Genomic DNA, 17,802 nt, shown 5'->3' with positions numbered 1-17,802 from the left:
CTTATTGTAACTTATGTACCACATATACTGCATCAATACCCTCCTGTTTACATTAAGCATATTATAGCCACCTCAAGCAAATTAGTTGTATTAACTTAGAGTAAATGTGTTTTTCTATTACAAATTTGAAATCATGGGTCTTCTGGAAAAATATTTCTCTATCAAACTATATGCTAATATTTTGCAAACGGTACACAGTATATTTTTTTAGGAGATGGTTTATTAAATTAGTTTGTAAGGTAGTTTTACTGAGATTGCCAGAGACCAATTTTAAGTTTGTCACTAAATATCGTGATAACCCTTTAGACTAATTCGAGGATGCTGTGGAGAAAATACGCATTTTAGGAAACTAAACCATGTAAAGACGTTACAATAAGATTTGATAAATATATAATCTTCCAAAAAGGATAAAAATAATTTGACGTTATTTGTGCGGTGAAATGTCCCTTTAGTTGACATCCATTTCACAGTGTCACCTTGAGAAAAGCAGCTCCACTATGTGTCTCCAGAATATTTAATGGAGACACTTTCAGTGTGTTTGGCTCGTCCAGAGAGTCCGGTGTTGGTTCGGAATAACCTGACAGGTTTATTTCATAGTAAACACAAAAGATAGATGCTGGTATAGACACTGTGTTCGTCTATCTGCTGATCGCTTCCCGGTTAAAATGTTTATTTGTCTTTTCAAATTGCAAAGCGATCACAGTGTTTATGGTTGATTTATTATATGTTTGATACATAATTAATACGCCAGCTGTAGTGACAGACGCCGCAGTCAGTACACTTGCAGCAGAACATACCACAAAACACACACAGGAAAAAATCACCTACATCTTATTTTGCAATATCACAAGCTTCTGTGGTGTGTAATCTCTTTGGAACCCATACCGAATGAGAACAATTCCTAAAATCTATTTGAACGTCCACCAAACAACAAAAATTACATATTTCACGCCTGTATGTGTCGCGCACCCCCGCGCCCGCACAAATGGACCCTTCCGCGATGGTTGGTCACGTGACTTTTTCCGTTTCGCCATTTTCCTCTTCTAAACCGGTGTCAGCTACGTTATCGTCTCCTCTAAGGGTTTTAACCTGCCCAGAGCTGACGGTGGGATAGGGGAAACTACAAGACTAAATCGTCTGCCTTGTAGCTGTATCGGTCCGAGAATCGTGCGAGAATGTCTTCTGAGGAGAGCCCCGAGTACTCACCCTTCTTCGCTGTGATGGGAGCCTCTGCGGCCATGGTCTTCAGCGGTAACTACACCAGCCTCTTCATCTGATATGTCCGTTATTACGCCGAGGACGAGGTAGCTTCGTTTAGTTAGCTCGGTTGACTTACCGTGATGACATTAGAAGCGAGAACACGGGCCTTTCTGCAGGTGCTGATGTTCGCAGGGTCGGTCACGGATCACACATCTGCCCAGGGATGAGAGGCGGAGAGCGGGGGAAGGTTTGCGGCGACACGGAGCTGCTGAGCCCGTTAGGCTGCTAACATCGCTGCTGACCACCCCCAGGTTATTTTATGTGAGGCTATTAGGTGTTTTCTGGTAGATACTGGTTAGTGACGCAGACACACAATGAGATGGCAAGCCGTCCCGGTCAGGCCATCTGTAATCTGTCATTCTGAAGTTACTTCACTGAACAGAAAGGTTCACACATATTATAGGAGATACTCTCAGGGTGTGGATCCAGCGCCTGTTTTCCTATTGGTTTATTATAGGAGGACCACCACCAAGGCCTAAACATCCATCCATCTATCCATCCATCATCTATACCCGCTTATTTCTATTTAGAGTCACGGGGATCTGCTGGAGTTTAAGGCCTAAACATCAGTCTGTGAAATTTAAGGGAAAATCCATCCATTCGTTCATGTGCTGGATGTGCAGGGTACAGAGTATAAATATAGAAAAATATTGATGTTTGAGACTTAAATTGATCCACTAAGAAGATATGAATCTAGTGTTTATTAATATAAGCATTTTTGCTGCAGATTATGGGAATTTTGGTCATTAAATAACCTTAAACAGAGATGTATTTACTGTTGCCTCATATCTTTGACATTTCTACATGGCAATTTTGTTGTTAGTTATCAGGCTGATGTGTAATTATATTATTTCCTACAGCATCTAGGCATAGAACAACAGTGTAATCTGGGCCTTACAGGTTAGAATTAGAGAATATTATGTTTGTATTTCAGTGAACTCTAGATTGGTGCTGTTATGGTGTAATACCAGGTGTTTGATGGTTTATTATGGAGCAGCTTTCAGGTTGTCTGGAAGGTGGAAGTTGCATGAAGCAGAAGCAGCGTGTAACCCATCGGAAAAGAGACGAGAGCTGTTACTGAATACTCTGCAACTCAATCAAGGATTAAATATACGGCATCTATAGATAGAAATGTGATATTCAACACTTTCTGTTATCAATACCTTTGAAGGCATAGTAAGAAAGGAGGCAGTGCAGAGTTGGTCCATAATCTGTTGAAAAGTGGAAAGATCAGAAGTTTAAAATTTATAACTTTATGCAAACACAAATTGCAGAAAATGTCTATGGATAAGCCAATATCCTTTTCAGGTTATAAAAGCAAGGGCTATTTGATGCAGACCAGTTCAAGTTGCTGGAGAAAATGCTGGTTTGTTTATTTAAAAATTATTCTTATTAACAGTTGCTTGTTGCATAGCTTTTGCATAGCCCAAAGTGTCAGCACGCCCACAGCAGCAAGTGAGAGGTGGTGAAAGCTGTGTTATGTGATGGATTTAGTAATTTTTTCAGGTCTTCATTGTTAGCAGATAACATCCTGTGTTCTCACTGCTTTCTGCCATCACTGTGTAATTATCTGTAATTGGCCTGTGTAGGTCTATATTCACCAGGTAACAAAGACCTGTGCTGAATACTATGTAATTTTTTTTTACACTGACCTTTGGTGCTGTCAGTGTAGTGTAGTGTCAGTGATGAACTGGCTCATGTGCAGCATCTGTGAAATCTTTGACTGGTCATCAGATGAGCTGACATGCAAACAAAATACTGATCCTGTCCTGAACAAAAACAAGCTTTTGCCTTAGTTTTCAAGCTTTTCCCATTTCCAGTTATTTCCCAGTTTCTTAGGTAAATCTGTGTAATCCAAATTAGCACTGCCACTAACAACACTCTTGTATAACTCAATCAACACCTCTCTAACAGTGTCAATAAAAAGAGAACATTGTTTCAAGAATTATAAGATATTATTTACTTTTCTAGTCTCTGTTTGGATAGTTTGGACATTTTGATCAAAGACATACAGTGTTGACATAAGGAAGGGAACCAAGGCGCTATTAGTGCTTCCTAAGCAAAACAATTGAATCAGTATAATTATCAGACAAGACAATGAAAACAAAGGTCAGAGCAGATAAAGGGTATTTGCATTTAAAAGAGAGAAAGAAGCAATAAAATGTTGATTGTTGTAAAATTGGGATTATTGCAAGGCTTCTGTTATATTGTTTTATATTATGCATTTGTCTGTTACCTTCATGCTGGACCTCTCTCTGCTGTGTCTTAGCTTCAGCATGTTCGGGGAGAGACATTCCTGCCACATTTTGCTTACAAGGTTATATCAAACTATAGTCCTAGTTAGAATCCATCTGCCTGGGAAATTATTCCCACCCAGCTTCATCTGATTCCATGTCTTGCCTGGTTTGAAACCTCCCTGCTTATTCAGGAGTCAGTAGTATGTGAAGAGTTAAGACTGACTGAACTGAACCTACCAATTAACAGGGACTCTTCTCTCTTACTCAGCATTAGGAGCAGCATATGGGACAGCGAAGAGCGGCACAGGCATCGCTGCCATGTCTGTGATGCGGCCAGAGCTCATCATGAAGTCCATCATCCCTGTAGTCATGGCAGGTATCATCGCCATCTACGGGCTGGTGGTGGCCGTGCTGATAGCAAACAACATCTCTGAGAGAGTCACTCTTTACAAGTAAGACCAACTCATTTTTACATTTACATATATTTTCTGCTCATGTCATTTCTGTAAAATGAAAAACACATTTAATATTTTTTTACATAGTCTGTAAGGTTTTGAGTTGAATTACATACACACACATAAAACACAGCCTCCATAAATCCCAGTCACAACAAAAAAGCAATGTATGTTTTAATTTTAAAAATTCATCTTTAAAAGGAGATCCTGCAACCCGAAGTGTGAGAAAGTTTTCAATTTCAATATTTATTGGTCTTTTATCTTCACCACCCCATGAGAAAAACACACTGGCATGGCATTCAGTTTACCATGTCTTCCCTCTTCATGCTGCAGTTGCTGTGCCAAACTGTTAACTTGGACTTGTTTTCTGGCAATAGCTGCCTACATTTTTATGAGGGCAAGACTGACAAACAATGCCACTCAGTGTTATTTACTGTGAATATAGTGTAACAATTTTTCAGTGCATGAAAAACTAATATTGAACATCAGTTACAACATCATCGTTTCACTAATGTAATGTGTTTCTGACTGAATATGTAGGTGTGTTTATTTACTCAAAAGGCCTGTGTGGTCTAGGAAATACAGTGCTGATGTAAAGGACTGTTAGCCTCCACATACACCTCCTTTACCTGGATGAAGACATTAAGGGAGAAGTTAGTAACACCGCATCGGCATTCTATGAAAATGTAAAAAAAAAAAAACTTCTACAACCTACAAATGACCAATCAAGTGCACTTTTATATGATCAAAGTATGCTTATTGTGTGTTATTGCCAAGATGTCTTTATGCACCGCTTCTGTACTGCAATAAAATCTGCTGATTTAAAGAGCATGATGGTAATGCCTGTACTGTGAATTGCCACAAATATCAGAAGTATTAAATCAAAATGTCATGCAGCAGTTTTTCTGATAACTTCATAAAATGTGGCATGTTGTTTATTTTTGTCTTAGACAGTATTGTGCTCAGACAGATGGTACTCTTTTGTCTCTGTAACAGGAGTTTTCTGCATCTCGGTGCTGGTCTGAGCGTGGGCCTCAGCGGTCTGGCAGCTGGGTTCGCCATTGGCATCGTGGGCGATGCTGGCGTGCGAGGCACCGCCCAGCAGCCCCGGCTTTTCGTAGGCATGATCCTCATTCTGATCTTCGCTGAGGTGCTGGGGCTTTACGGCCTTATCGTGGCCCTCATCCTATCTACAAAATAAGTGTGCGCATCAAACACCATCTCATTCATTCCACATCAAAGCAGCAAGAACAAATAGGAGATTTTCACCTACTTCCATTACACCCTGTGGATCTGATAGGATGGGATGGCAACAGAAACATGTTGGCGACTTTGACAGCTGTGTCTTCAGTAGATGTGATTTATCCATATTGTTTAAAGCCATCCAGTTGTGTCAGGTCCTGTATGTACAGAACGGGCATGAAGATGTACTGGTTGTTGTGGGATGATGTGTGGACAGTCTGCCTGATTTGTTGTCTGATCTTAACCTGTACAGTGATCCAGAGTCCCTCCACCCCCTGTAAATGTAGTAACCAGTCTGTGCTGTGAGTATCAACGTTTACCCCTCTGCCCACACCCCTCTTTGGATTTTTGTTTTATGTTGGTGGTTTTGATCATCATTCTCTGTTTGGAGAGTGCTGGAAAAGTATTTTATTTTTTCATGTTCTTTTCGGGGATCATGTTTGGAATTAGTGGTGAGGAGATATCAAGAGCTTTTTTTTCACTATTTATGGAACGCTATGAAGATTTTGACCGTCTAAATGGAGTAATGTTTACTGAATACCCTATATACATAAAATATATAAATTATCTGTGTATAGTTAGATTAATTGCACTGTGGATAAATGTTCTAAGTGCTTGAATTTCCTCTGGATGTAGTGTGATTATTAATGGAGGATGCCCACATGTTGACAGTGTATGTGCGTGTGTATGCGCGTGTGTGTGAATGACCTGAGTGTATAATGCGTTTAAGTGGGTTTATGTTTAATATGACATTATCAAACACTAGTATTGTTTACCTGTAGTGCTGCTGTCTTGATTTTTGTTTAAGCTGCGAGCTCACTGTTCAGCCATGCCTGTCAGATTTCCAAATAAAACTCAACCTCCTCCAGATCATCATTGTCAGGCTTTTTACATCTGACTTTAATTTGAAGTACCAGTGACAGGCTTATTAAAGTAAGAAGCATTTCACTGTAAAATGCATGAAGGAGGTGCAAGGTGGATGTCAGCTGAAAGGTGAGAGAACACACGTTAACCAAAACCTGGATTGCTAAGGACCTGCTGAGACACAGTGGGAGGGTCATCACACACCACTTAAGATTAGGTTCCATGTGCACATCTGAAAATAAAATTGATACAAGAGGTCATAAATGACTCTTATAACCTCAGTTTAGATGACGGCTTTCCTGATTGAAGTGAAATGGCATAAACACTTCTTCTATTCAAATACAGGAAGACATTGTAAGTAACAAGTTAAACAACAACCAGTGTAAAACTATGTAATTTACTTTTCCACATCTACAAGACATGATTAAAACAATACTAACCTCAAAATGCAGATTAGGACATTTCAAAAACAATAAAGTGAGGATTTCAGAGAAGTTCTGTTAAGGTCCAACCCAAAATACCAGTAATATGTGACACACACGACATGGCTGCAGATAGACATAGCAACAACTGCCCACAATCTAACAGCAAACACAAAACTATAAGACAAATGTCTGCTAAAGATAAGCAGGGCAACCCGGTGTCACAGGACAGATAACAAATGATACAGTAAAATATTTCATGTAGTGCTGACTTGCCACTGCCATTAAATGCATTTTGTTATCAATACTTTCGTCCTCTTACTATTACTTTGAATGGATAACACTTAGGCTGCTGGTAATTTAATGACTTTGCATTGTTGCATTTTGTAAATAATCATGAAGGTAATAATCTCCAGTCGTGAGGGAGCTGAGATGGCAGGAGAGTGCACAGTGAAGTAGCCTGTGCTGTTATTGTTTACAGTCAGACCAACCTAAAGTAGGTCATGGGGGAATGAAGCTGAGCTATCGACTCGTTCTCTTGTTCTGTATGACTATCTAGCAAAACGTGACTTCAGGCAGAAGCGTGTCTTTAATGCTGTCGGTGATTTTACACTAATGCTGACTGGGAACGACATGCAGGTGAGGGGAAGGTCACAGCAGTCATGTTTTTTCACGGTTGATAGCAGCACGGTGCTAACGAAAGCTAACTACGTTAGCTAGTTCCCGCCAGCTGGATCACCTGCAAAGTTATTCGGCTTACTCTTCACCAATTTGCCGTGCACGGTAATTAGTGACATCTACCCGTGTACTAATCCATATACACCCACACAGTCCGACTTGAATCGTTATGAATTGTAATGCTCTTGTTATAGGCTGCTAACATGTTCAACGGGCTAACTTAACGTTGAACGCTAGTTAGCGTTAGCTGCTGTGTTACGCAAGGCTAGGTGGCTAACTGCAGCTCCTTCAGACAACACATCACCAGACGATAATATTTCTGTTCTGAGGGTGAAGAGATTAATAACAGCTAGGGTTAAGGATTTGGTATGTTGTGTGTGTAACCCTGTAGTCGATGTCTTTGCGGTTAGCGTTGCTCCATAAATCAGTGAGCTCGTTTGCCTTTCATAAGATTACTGTGTTGAAATTTAAGATTATTAGATCAGTCACTAATAATGTGCCGAAAGTTTAAAGAAAGCAGCGTTTCTGAAACACTGAAATGTTAAGGCCTAATGTTATGTCACATGTAACCCTATGTCATGTTTAAATAAGTAGCTTTATATTAAATTATTCATTCTTTGTCATTTAAACTGAATCTAGTAACTGGAGAAGCTACGCGGGTTAATTGTGACATAAGACTCAATTGTCAATCTGATATACGTGCCATCGTTTTGTCTTTAAGCAGCTGGACTGATGCTGTTCTTCCATCATCTGGACTAAACCTGAGCTGACTGTCAGGTTCATCTACCAGTGACACTGTTGCTGCCATGTCTAGACGGAGCAGGAACAGTCGTGCATGGAGATATGTTTGGGGTGGGATAAGGCGGGATGCTGATGCCCGGGCACTGGTGTTGGCTTCTGAAACTGAAGAATGGGGCTATGACCGCTTAGAGGTAATCATTCAGTGTCTGAGCAAATGTAGACATGTAAGTTTTTGTGTCACGTTGCCTCTTGTTTGTGCTGCAGGCAGGTAATAGAAGAAGATTGGCAAAATACATCAGGGATCATCAGGGATCCCCGACAAACTGAGTCTTTAGTTTAGTTAACTTTGTGTGTCAAATTATTTTTTTTAGTGAAATGCCAAATTTCTTCATAGCAGGCTGACACTGAACCAGTCGTGTGTAGTTACATAAGCAGTAATGTTGTCATTTGATTTTGTTTTCTTTCTGAATTGTTGCTCCCAAGTACAGTGATTCAGACTCTGAAGTGGACTTTTCAGCAGGGATGGTCCCTCCAGTCCCTAGTGCTGTGCCGGTCACTGGAGAGTCCTACTGTGGCTGTGATTCGCAGGCTGAGACCAGCTATAACCCTCGTCTGCGAGGCTTTCACCAGGTTAAAGACTGCCATTGTGGAGAGGATGACCAAGGTACAGTGACAGCTGCTTCACTTTGAAAGGCAAACTAACCAGTTATCAGAAAATAAATAACTTCTTGTCATTGACCGGAAATGACTGAATTTACTTCTTATGTTTGCAGACTTTGACTGGGTGTGGGATGTTAACAGTCGATCAACAGCAACATTACTGAGCTGTGATAATCGCAAAGTGAACTTCCACTCTGAATACAGCTGTGGTACAGCTGCAATCCGTGGCTCCAGAGAGCTTGCTGAAGGGCAGCACTTCTGGGAAATCAAAATGACATCCCCAGTGTATGGAACAGACATGGTAAACCTCTACACCTTACCTCATTACAGACCTTATCATGTGAACTAATTTTCCAAAATAATCCAAAGTGGAGCTGTTTTGTCTAAGAGGACGATTTAAACTTAAGTTTATTTGGTTCTTTATTCCTGTACAGATGGTTGGCATTGGTACTTCTGAGGTCAACCTAGACAAATACAGACACACATTCTGCAGCTTGTTGGGGAAAGATGGAGACAGCTGGGGCCTTTCTTACACTGGTAGGATCAATGCAGTGCTATGATGTACCAGTAGCTGCTCTGAATAGTTATTGCACGACTTACATTATTTATTGTTTCTCTGTTTTAGGCTTGTTGCACCACAAAGGAGACAAGATGAACTTCTCTTCCCGGTTTGGACAGGGATCCATCATTGGAGTCCATCTGGACACGTGGCACGGCACACTCACCTTCTTCAAGAATCGAAAGTGTATAGGTTAGTTTAAAGTTCTCTCTTGATCAGTGAGCAGACAGTTTGATTTCTTTATTAGTTACATGATTTTAGGGACATGTCGGGATGCACCCAGTCTAATTACCTCTTTTTTTCTAATTCTGTTTTAACACCAGGACTGATTGTCACACTTCTATAAACTCAAGATATTTTTTTTACTTAACCTTGCATTAATTCAGGATGCTATGTGATTGTAACTGACAGTGGAAAACATATATGAAATATATATATGTATTTATTGTGAATCAGTCACTTCTGGCCTGTGCAAATCTGGCACATAGGATTGGTGTATTCCTTAAGATTTGTGAAAACTTGCAGAATTTCTGTAATACATATTAATGAAAGCGGAATCAGGGACTATAACCACACACACAAAAGATTGGTACACTTTTACTTTGTGAGGATTCAGTTCTGAAAAAGCTATTGCACATAAAAATATCCCTTTCTCAATGCAGGTGTTGCTGCCACAGAACTACATAATAAGAGGTTTTATCCGATGGCATGCTCCACAGCAGCGAAGAGCAGCATGAAGGTAATCAGATCCTGCTCTGCACCCACCTCCCTGCTGTACCTCTGCTGTGCTCGCCTTCGACAGCTGCTGCCAGACTGTATAGACACCCTGGATGTGTTGCCACTACCACCAGGTCTTCGTCAGCTGCTGCACAACAAACTGGGTTGGGTGCTCAGTCTCAATAGTGGCACCACTGAAGAAACCTCAGATGGCTCTTCACGTTCACCTGCGCCCCCCTTGGCTGGACCATCCTCCTCTGAGAGTGACTCAGAGGGTTGCACGTCTGACCCAGAAGCTTGTCAGAGGAAGAGATGTCGCTGGACATGACTGGACAGTTTGGAACCCTACCTCCTCTTAAACACTGGCAGATGTTACTGTCCGTTGGCATCTAATGTAGTATTAGATTTACTTGCCTCAACCTTTCCTCAACATCAGTGTTAGTTACAGTAAGTAGTGAAGCGAATATTCTGAAACAGTTGATCAGGAGTAGTACGCAGGCGGAAAACTGTGATGGTATGTTTCTGCTGCCATGTGATCTTCTCCTATGCCATTAAGACATCTTCATGCTCATCATATGCTCAGTATCCAAACCAGCTTCGGTAAACAGTGAAAAAATGTGGTGTATTTTGTTACCTAGCATAATTTGTTGCCATTCATGTATGGGAATTATTGACATGTGGGAATGGTACAGTAAACTGTACAGTGTAACACTGAAGTCAAAACTGGCCAAATTTTGGTGGTCATCATCACATATTTGCAAAAATGTGGTTTTAAAAATGAGAGTCTGTATAGACATTTTCTGTTTTCATCCTGTATGCAAACAATGTATTGTTCTCATCCTAAATGCTATCCATGTATTATCAATATGTTACTTGTTTTATTTCCATCTGCAAGTTTCTCTTAAGTTGCCAAAGTGAGAATCAGTTGGTATTCTTTATTTCTTATCAAGCTGTAAACTAGAACTTTAACTGTCAAATATTATGGTGTATGAAGGAGGTGAAATGAACTTTAGAACTCTTTTCAGCTTTTAGTGCTCCAGCAAATTATGTGTTTTTGTCTTTAATGAAACAATCATGTCCTTACAACTCATTCACCTCAGATAAGCAGATTTTTTTTTTGAGATAAAGACACAAAAGTAATAGTTGTTTGCATTTGTGGCAATGTCTGTCATCAGCTTTCTAACAGTAATGCTACTTGTTTGTAGAGACTGGATTTCCTCTTTTATAAAAAATGTAAGCACTCTATATTGTTATTTAGTGTAGCTCTTTTAAATCTCAGTATGAGATGAATAGTCCACTCAGATGAGACTGCCACATATGAAAGTATCTTTTCATCGCTTTCACACCTTATTTTTCAGAACTTTTTAAAAAGTTAGTTTAGACAATATATTAGATTAAGAACCGCTTAACATTACATTTTTTTGTACTGACCTGTTTATGCAATGCTATGTTTTGGTTGTCTCAAGGCCTTCATCCATCCTTTTCCTCCACAGCTCCTCTTCACTAAGTTGTCCTCTCTTCTAAATCTTCTTAAAATCAAACAATCAGTCCATGTTCACATGAAACATGGCTGCAAAAAGTTGTAAATTTCCCCAATGAAAGTCAACACCAGCTCGGGTTAAGATATTGACACTGACTGAATCAAGTTTCCTCAGCAGAAAATTAATCTCAATCTTCTTTCACTCTTGCTGCAGAACAGTCCAACCTGTGTGTTTACTTATTGTGTTTCTAGTAGTAATGTTTTTATACAAGTCTAAAAACAGTATGTCGTGCTACTGTCCAGTGACAATCACAACTCCAGCTGAAACTGGATTTAGCCATTTTTTGTCATAATTACATCTTTTAAAAACTTCAACACATGAAAGGACAGTAGATAGGTGGAAGGGGTGTTTTCGTCTGCTGAGAAAACTTTGTGTGTAATACAAAAATTTTACAGGCACCATTTAATCCTACAGGGGCTGCGTGGTGTTAATTTCATGATGAATGACTGAGGAGGGGAGTGTTTCCCCTGGGTCAGATGTGTAAATTATTCTTTCTTAGGATTACCAAACTATAACAATATAAGTGTAATAAAAGTGTTTGTCCCAGGTGTTGAAGCTTTGTCAACTGCTGCTTCAGTGTCCTACCTCTTCACTCCTTAAGGTCTTAGTTTGAGTAGACGTACACAAAGATTTCAAGTACTATGCAAAACAAGCATTGTATGTGATAATGGTTTTCAGGAGGAGCGGTTGTGTTAGGATGTGATTAAGGAGCAACCGGCACAGCAGTAGTAATGATGGTACCACAGGACCATGCTCATCAGCCATTAGTAGACATGACATACACTTAACTTGTGTAATGATATATCTGAAAGCCCCTACCTGCAAATCCAGTAATGTCACCACCAAAAGGATACTTGTAGTCCTGCAGATGTACTTTTAACATTTTTAATAGCGTCCAAGCACTTTTTTGTACCGTTATAATGGAAAAAGGAAGAGTTTCTTCTGTACCATATCACAATAACACTGTATGTGAAGGCCTTCGCTCACTTTTTTGTAGAACTTATCAGCATGATTTTCAGCTGAAAATAAAATAAAATGCTAAATATGCACGGACAAGGATAATACAAGAGATTATCTTTTGTTTGCTGAAGTTACGAATACATACTTAAAAATGTATCTTAAATTTAACTTAAAATTTCGCAGAATGTAATTTTTTTCTAATAGGCTTTTTTCTAGTGGCTTCACGCGGAACAAATAGTGCACAGAAGGGTCACACGGAACATTTTGCGTCCGGACCAAGTGAACGGAAGTTGTGTGCCCTGCTCTGCTGCGGAGGTCAAGTAAAATTGTTTCCGTCCATCAGGGCCGTGCAGGTATTTGTAATAGCACCAGTGGTGCAACAACAGCTGATCAAACTCAAGTCGTCCACCACAGTCGGAGGTGATTTTAAGAGTCATTTACCACCTTAACCGGGCTAACAGCTAACTCGGGTTAGCATTGGGACGGCAGTGTGTTCATGTTCTCCATGCTGACGCGTTGACATGCGATCATTTCTCCTGTAATAATCAGCTATTTTACTTTTTGCAGGAGACGCGTTGGTTGGTGTGTGTCGGTGAGGAGCTGCTCTCCATCACATAGTCATGGTCAAGAAAAAGCGATTTCGCTTCATTGCCGAAATGGCTCGGAAGATCCGTGCCTATCGAGAGCTGAAGTCCCGTCCACGGGAGTCCCAGAAGTACGCCCTGGACTATCAGACGATGAAGCGCCCGCTCACAGGGAAGAGGCTGCCCGTGCTGGCCTGGCTGGATGTCCGCAGGGAGAGCCGCCTCTTCTCTCTCTTTGCGGGCATGCGGATGTTCGGAGTGGGTCGCCTGTTCACCCGCAAGTCCTGGCTGGAGGACCACACAGAACCCAGCTACTGGCAGATCACTAAGGTTAAAGTGGACTACACATCTGAGGTGAGAGCAGAACACGCCTGTGAATGAGTGTAATGTTTGCGTGTTGTCGTGATAAATTAGTCTAGAAATCAGTGAATATCCTGTTTGATTCTGCAGTGAATAGAAATCAATAGAGCTGATTATTTGGTGGTTTCTAGAATATGGATCATGGCAAGGCATGGGGGATCCTCACCTTCAAAGGTAAGACCAGTTTATTTCGTTTGAACCGTTTATTCCAGAAAGTTGGTTTACTGAAAACTTTTATTAATAAGTGAATAATCAGTTCCCTTTGGAATTTTGTGGCCATTTTGGGGCAGCATAAAAAAAGCATTAGCTATTAAAGGAAATGTAGTTGATATGTTGTTTTTTTACATCTGATGTAAAATACACTGAATTCAGCACGGCTGAAAATGATTGGTTCAAACTATACGGTTATTGTCACAGTTCTGCAAGTAATCACCTGTCTTGTCTAATTTCATCGCTTGCTGTACTACTCAGGTTGACTATATTTCTTTAAACAAGCAGCAGGTAGTAACTTTGCCACATTTTGTGCTCGGCAGGAAAACAGGAGACCGAGGTAAAGGAGGTGGACAAGGTGATGTACCACGATTGGCGTCTGATTCCTAAACATTTAGAGCAACAGTTCAAGGACTTTGAACCTCTCCCAGAGCCACCTGTGCGCTTTGTCCCCTACCCTCCGCTGCTCCGTGCCATGATACTGGCCCAGCACAAGAAAGCAACAGGCACCATCATGGCAGAGGAGCCCGCCTTGCCTTTAAAGAGGGATGTCCTGCTCAGCAAAGACTACTTCCGCATGCAGGAACAGGAGAGGCAGAGGAAAGAGGGGACAGCGGTGTGATACTCTATGAACATGGTTTACAGACATTTTGGACCAGAACACTGACAGAAACAGTCGTCTTCTTCTGTACCAGTACTCTGGAAGTTGTGATAAATCCTGGATTCAAATGACTCCATAAAGCAGGCCTCTGGGTGTAATACATATCTATTAGATGTGTTGAATATTAAATTTAAGGTTAAATATGGATGTTTTGCGTATCTTATGATCATTTATGAAGTTGGAGTTTGGGCTTCTTTTGAATTGTATTAATTTATATTGACAGGTGTTTCTATTATTTCGTCCAGCCTATTTAAATCAATGAAACGATAAACAGAAACATCTGTATATTGCAGCTGAATTAATAACAGACTGTAGTAGTAGCAGTACAATGCTCTGACTTTCTATCGATCATTTGGACTTACTAATATTTTTAATACTATTTTTGAACTTGAAAACGAGCTTCCGTAGATTTATTTTTGCTTCGCTCTTTCGGCCCTCGTGAACTCGCCTCGGACCGTCTCGTGGGCGCGCTCGTTCCTACGCAACGTGTGTGCGTGAAGACGTCATCTTTGCCCTCCCTCTAGTGTGGTCCGTCCAGCGACGATGATCTGCCTGTTTCTGTCTCTGTTCGCTCACTTCTTCCAGTCAGGTGGGTGATAATTTTTATTTGTTGTTATTGTTTATCTTCAGTTCACCGGCCTTCTGTCGTATTTTCTCCCCGGACGTTGTGCTCGCAGTGCCCGTCTTGTGTGAGCGGGAGATGCGGACAGAAGCCTCAGCTAGCTGCTCCAGGAGGAGCCTCGTTAACTGGTGAAACAACGGAGGCTCCAAACTTTCATAGAGCTTTTCTATTGATGTTAAACTAAACTGAAGCACAGTGCAGTGGCTGTGAAGTGTCACTAACAATACACAAGCTGTTTTATTCACGAGTAGCCGTAGAAACGTCTCAGCATGGGGCGTTTCCCGGTGTGCGACGTAAACCCACATTAAGCTAATGGGGATTTATGAACCTGTGTTTATACAAACACTGTCTGTGACCAGTCCACGTGTCCTCGCTGGAAATAATCATCCCCATGTTAAAGTCCCGGGTGGTGTGTTTCCGTTGGTGCCGCATTAGGAGGAGCTCTGCAAAGAGGCCGAGAAGATGGTCACTGCGAGACCCACAGGAAGCTGGAGGTTTGGGGGTTAGACATTCAGGGACTGAACGGACTGTGGTGTGCAAGGCTCAGCCGTTTTCCCTACTGAGCTTTTACCATAGAGTGTGTGTGTGTGTGTGTGTGTGTGTGTGTGTGTGTGTGTGTGTGCGCGCGCGCGCAGTTATACCAGCAGGAGATACGTACTGGAGAGATGCATGTGTGTTTTATAAAGTTCAAACCTATGAGTGTCTCCACTGTCACAATAACCATAATCTGTGTCTTTCAACATGGATTGGACACTTACAGAGGCTTTGACTAACGTCTGCACTGGGACCTGAGTGGGAGCTTGTTTCTGTTCAAAAAGACAGGATTTAATTTCCCCTTTGTTTTTGCTGCATGTTCTTGGGTTCCAGGTTGGACTGGTGTGAATGAGTGCACCTTCATCGCTGTGAAACCAGATGGCGTGCAGCGGAAAATGGTGGGCGAAATTGTGCGTCGCTTTGAGAAGAAGGGGTTCAAGCTGGTGGGCCTCAAACTTGTTCAGGTATGAGGTTTTTTTTTGTTTGTTTGTTTGTTTTTTTTAAACATGCACTCTGGAGACACTTCCTTCTAAAATCTAGTCTGTCTTGTGTTTGTTTATTTATCAGGCATCTGAGGATCTTCTCAGGGATCATTACTGGAGCCTGAGGAGTAAACCGTTCTTCAGCAAACTGATAACCTACATGAGCTCTGGACCAGTCGTTGCAATGGTGAGGATACTAAAGGCTTTTGTACTTCTGAGAACTGGACCAAAGAAACTGTTGAGCTAAAAAGTCAGTCAGGACTTAATGAAACAGGACGATTTGAAAGCAAAGACGTTTGACACATCAAATATTCACATGAAGCACTCTGCTGGCTTGGTTGTATTGTTCTGTGGAGTCATGCACATTCCTGTTTGTCCAGGTGTGGCGGGGTTTGGATGTGGTTAAGACTGCACGTAAGATGTTGGGAGAGACCAACCCTGCAGACTCACTGCCAGGAACCATCAGAGGGAATTACTGTGTGGAAATGGGCAGGTAAGATGCTTTGCAGAAAAATGTTGAGGAAGAATTATATTTACGGTAAAAGGTCGTATACACTCACAGGGCAGTTACACACTCAGTCATTCACACACTCATACAGCATACACCACCGGTAGCAACTTGTCGTTCAATGTCTTCAAAGTCACTTTGGCATGTGAAGCCAGGGAAACCTGATCTACTTCCTGAGTCACAGCCACCTCATTGCCTTTATGTGACACTTACAGCCAAAGGGGCAACTGATTGTTGCCAGTATGTGTATTATGTTAATGACATAGTTTGCAGCTAGATCGACATATGTACCGTAGCTTTTTAAAATCATTGCTTAAATTGTCTTCAACTGGCTAAAAATATATGGTGATCAGTGTTTTTGTGGGGCAGTTACTGTTTTTGTGGTGTGTCCTAACTGCTTGTGATGCCTGTTCATTGCAGGAACGTGATCCATGGCAGTGACTCTGTGGAGAGCGCCCAGAAGGAAATTTCTCTGTGGTTTCATCAGAGCGAGCTTAACCGCTGGGAGGACTGTGGTAGCCAGTGGATCTACAACTGACACATCTGTTCACCATCCTGTAGGTAAACCCGTTTTTATATTAGTCACTACAAGATGGATCATACCTCAAAGGAATATTTGTTTGGCTTTAATGGTGTGAAGGCTCAGAGGTGTAATTGCTGCTTTGCTGCTTCTTTTTTTCATACATTTCAGAATTTTTCTATTTGAAGTACATTTCTGAGGTGAGATGACTCAAAGCAAACATGCACTAAGTGAGAACATACTTTATGTAATAACACACTTTTAGTTTGTGTTTCTGTTGTAGCTTTTATTCAGCCCAAAACACTAGCTCCTCTTTTGTTTTTAAGCAATAAGGTCATGATTTGTAATGGTTATTATGAAATAAGTCAGGGAATATCTACATTTTAAAAGCTAAAAGGTTAACTTCTACTAAAGGTACAGAAAACCTGATCAAATCATAAAGTAATGACTACATTTTATACCGGCTCAACTTTTTCAGATTAAGGCTGCACCCAAATATTTAACACTTGGTCATCAGGAATAAGCTCATAAGTGAAAATTTGCCAAATGTATATTACTTCTGTAAAAGTTCTTGCAAAAGAAACACACATGGGATCAATGAGAGTAATTCACTAATACAATCAATATGTTGTGACTTTCAGTTTCCTGTACCTTTTTTTTAAAAAAAAGCTCCCAATGAGTGTAAAAACACAGTGACTTGAAACTACTTGAATGTAATATAGGTAGAAGTTGTATGATACATAGCTTTCCTGTTTTGATTATGGTTTTATAATGTCAAGTTAAAGTGAACTGAATTAGATTTAGCATTGTCTTATAAAAACATAGATATTGATATTTTTCCATCTCAGTGCTAATTTGGTCACATTCATGCTTTTGTAAAATACCATGATGCTGTGGATTCCATTGGAGATGTCAAACAATAAATGTAATCTTGCAATTGTTTTGAAATCTTTGTCTAGTCCATTATGTAAAGTGAGGTTTACAC

The 17,802-nt window shown here is 40.7% G+C and overlaps 4 protein-coding genes across 13 annotated transcripts; all 4 read left to right on the top strand.

Annotated features, from left to right (window-relative positions):
* The first annotated feature begins 1,016 nt into the window (after nt 1–1,016).
* On the top strand, nt 1,017–6,064 carry atp6v0ca (ATPase H+ transporting V0 subunit ca). Its single transcript, XM_026325583.1, has 3 exons — nt 1,017–1,251; nt 3,766–3,949; nt 4,949–6,064. The coding sequence occupies exons 1-3, from the start codon at nt 1,176–1,178 to the stop codon at nt 5,151–5,153; spliced, it is 465 nt and encodes a 154-aa protein (XP_026181368.1). The 5' UTR covers nt 1,017–1,175; the 3' UTR covers nt 5,154–6,064.
* A 724-nt stretch (nt 6,065–6,788) lies between these two features.
* On the top strand, nt 6,789–11,955 carry spsb3a (splA/ryanodine receptor domain and SOCS box containing 3a). 5 transcript variants are annotated; one of them, XM_026325560.1, is made up of 7 exons: nt 6,789–7,119; nt 7,883–8,090; nt 8,383–8,563; nt 8,673–8,860; nt 8,994–9,096; nt 9,185–9,310; nt 9,781–11,954. In XM_026325560.1, exons 2-7 carry the CDS (start codon nt 7,965–7,967, stop codon nt 10,161–10,163), a joined length of 1,107 nt encoding a protein of 368 aa, XP_026181345.1. In that variant the 5' UTR covers nt 6,789–7,119; nt 7,883–7,964; the 3' UTR covers nt 10,164–11,954. The 5 variants fall into 5 exon arrangements, with proteins under 5 accessions (XP_026181345.1, XP_026181344.1, XP_026181346.1 ...); XM_026325559.1 differs by having other exon boundaries at nt 7,880–8,090; XM_026325561.1 differs by lacking the exon at nt 6,789–7,119 and adding an exon at nt 7,126–7,263 and having other exon boundaries at nt 9,781–11,955.
* Nucleotides 11,956–12,610: 655 nt separating this feature from the next.
* mrps34 (mitochondrial ribosomal protein S34) lies at nt 12,611–14,298 on the top strand. 4 transcript variants are annotated; one of them, XM_026325577.1, is made up of 4 exons: nt 12,611–12,689; nt 12,904–13,274; nt 13,412–13,454; nt 13,814–14,298. In XM_026325577.1, the coding sequence occupies exons 2-4, from the start codon at nt 12,957–12,959 to the stop codon at nt 14,110–14,112; spliced, it is 660 nt and encodes a 219-aa protein (XP_026181362.1). In that variant the 5' UTR covers nt 12,611–12,689; nt 12,904–12,956; the 3' UTR covers nt 14,113–14,298. The 4 variants fall into 4 exon arrangements, with proteins under 4 accessions (XP_026181362.1, XP_026181361.1, XP_026181359.1 ...); XM_026325576.1 differs by having other exon boundaries at nt 12,615–12,685; XM_026325574.1 differs by having other exon boundaries at nt 12,616–12,756.
* Nucleotides 14,299–14,649: 351 nt separating this feature from the next.
* nme3 (NME/NM23 nucleoside diphosphate kinase 3) lies at nt 14,650–17,765 on the top strand. Of its 3 annotated transcripts, none has more exons than XM_026325582.1 (6): nt 14,650–14,740; nt 15,641–15,771; nt 15,875–15,976; nt 16,170–16,282; nt 16,718–16,854; nt 16,989–17,765. In XM_026325582.1, the coding sequence occupies exons 1-5, from the start codon at nt 14,695–14,697 to the stop codon at nt 16,833–16,835; spliced, it is 510 nt and encodes a 169-aa protein (XP_026181367.1). In that variant the 5' UTR covers nt 14,650–14,694; the 3' UTR covers nt 16,836–16,854; nt 16,989–17,765. The 3 variants fall into 3 exon arrangements, with proteins under 3 accessions (XP_026181367.1, XP_026181366.1, XP_026181365.1); XM_026325581.1 differs by having other exon boundaries at nt 16,718–16,858; XM_026325580.1 differs by having other exon boundaries at nt 16,718–17,765.
* The last annotated feature ends 37 nt before the right edge of the window (nt 17,766–17,802 follow it).

This window comes from Mastacembelus armatus, chromosome 8 (assembly GCF_900324485.2).
Source record: "Mastacembelus armatus chromosome 8, fMasArm1.2, whole genome shotgun sequence".
In the NCBI taxonomy this organism is placed as follows: domain Eukaryota; kingdom Metazoa; phylum Chordata; class Actinopteri; order Synbranchiformes; family Mastacembelidae; genus Mastacembelus; species Mastacembelus armatus.
The sequence above is the reverse complement of the archived record's forward strand: the minus strand, read 5'-3'. Positions and strand labels throughout refer to the sequence as shown.

Bases quoted from the DNA above. Each gene is read 5' to 3' on its own strand.
- spsb3a (XM_026325561.1), top strand. From the start codon at position 7,965: ATGTCTAGACGGAGCAGGAACAGTCGTGCATGGAGATATGTTTGGGGT. The intron at 8,564-8,672 runs GTACAGTGACAG...TTATGTTTGCAG, and splicing joins TTGTGGAGAGGATGACCAAG to ACTTTGACTGGGTGTGGGAT. The intron at 9,097-9,184 runs GTAGGATCAATG...TCTCTGTTTTAG, and splicing joins CTGGGGCCTTTCTTACACTG to GCTTGTTGCACCACAAAGGA.
- nme3 (XM_026325582.1), top strand. From the start codon at position 14,695: ATGATCTGCCTGTTTCTGTCTCTGTTCGCTCACTTCTTCCAGTCAG. The intron at 15,977-16,169 runs GTGAGGATACTA...CTGTTTGTCCAG, and splicing joins CTGGACCAGTCGTTGCAATG to GTGTGGCGGGGTTTGGATGT. The intron at 16,283-16,717 runs GTAAGATGCTTT...TGTTCATTGCAG, and splicing joins TACTGTGTGGAAATGGGCAG to GAACGTGATCCATGGCAGTG.
- mrps34 (XM_026325577.1), top strand. From the start codon at position 12,957: ATGGTCAAGAAAAAGCGATTTCGCTTCATTGCCGAAATGGCTCGGAAG. The intron at 13,275-13,411 runs GTGAGAGCAGAA...GGTGGTTTCTAG, and splicing joins AAGTGGACTACACATCTGAG to AATATGGATCATGGCAAGGC. The intron at 13,455-13,813 runs GTAAGACCAGTT...TGTGCTCGGCAG, and splicing joins GGGGATCCTCACCTTCAAAG to GAAAACAGGAGACCGAGGTA.
- atp6v0ca (XM_026325583.1), top strand. From the start codon at position 1,176: ATGTCTTCTGAGGAGAGCCCCGAGTACTCACCCTTCTTCGCTGTGATG. The intron at 1,252-3,765 runs GTAACTACACCA...TCTCTTACTCAG, and splicing joins TGCGGCCATGGTCTTCAGCG to CATTAGGAGCAGCATATGGG. The intron at 3,950-4,948 runs GTAAGACCAACT...TCTCTGTAACAG, and splicing joins GAGAGAGTCACTCTTTACAA to GAGTTTTCTGCATCTCGGTG.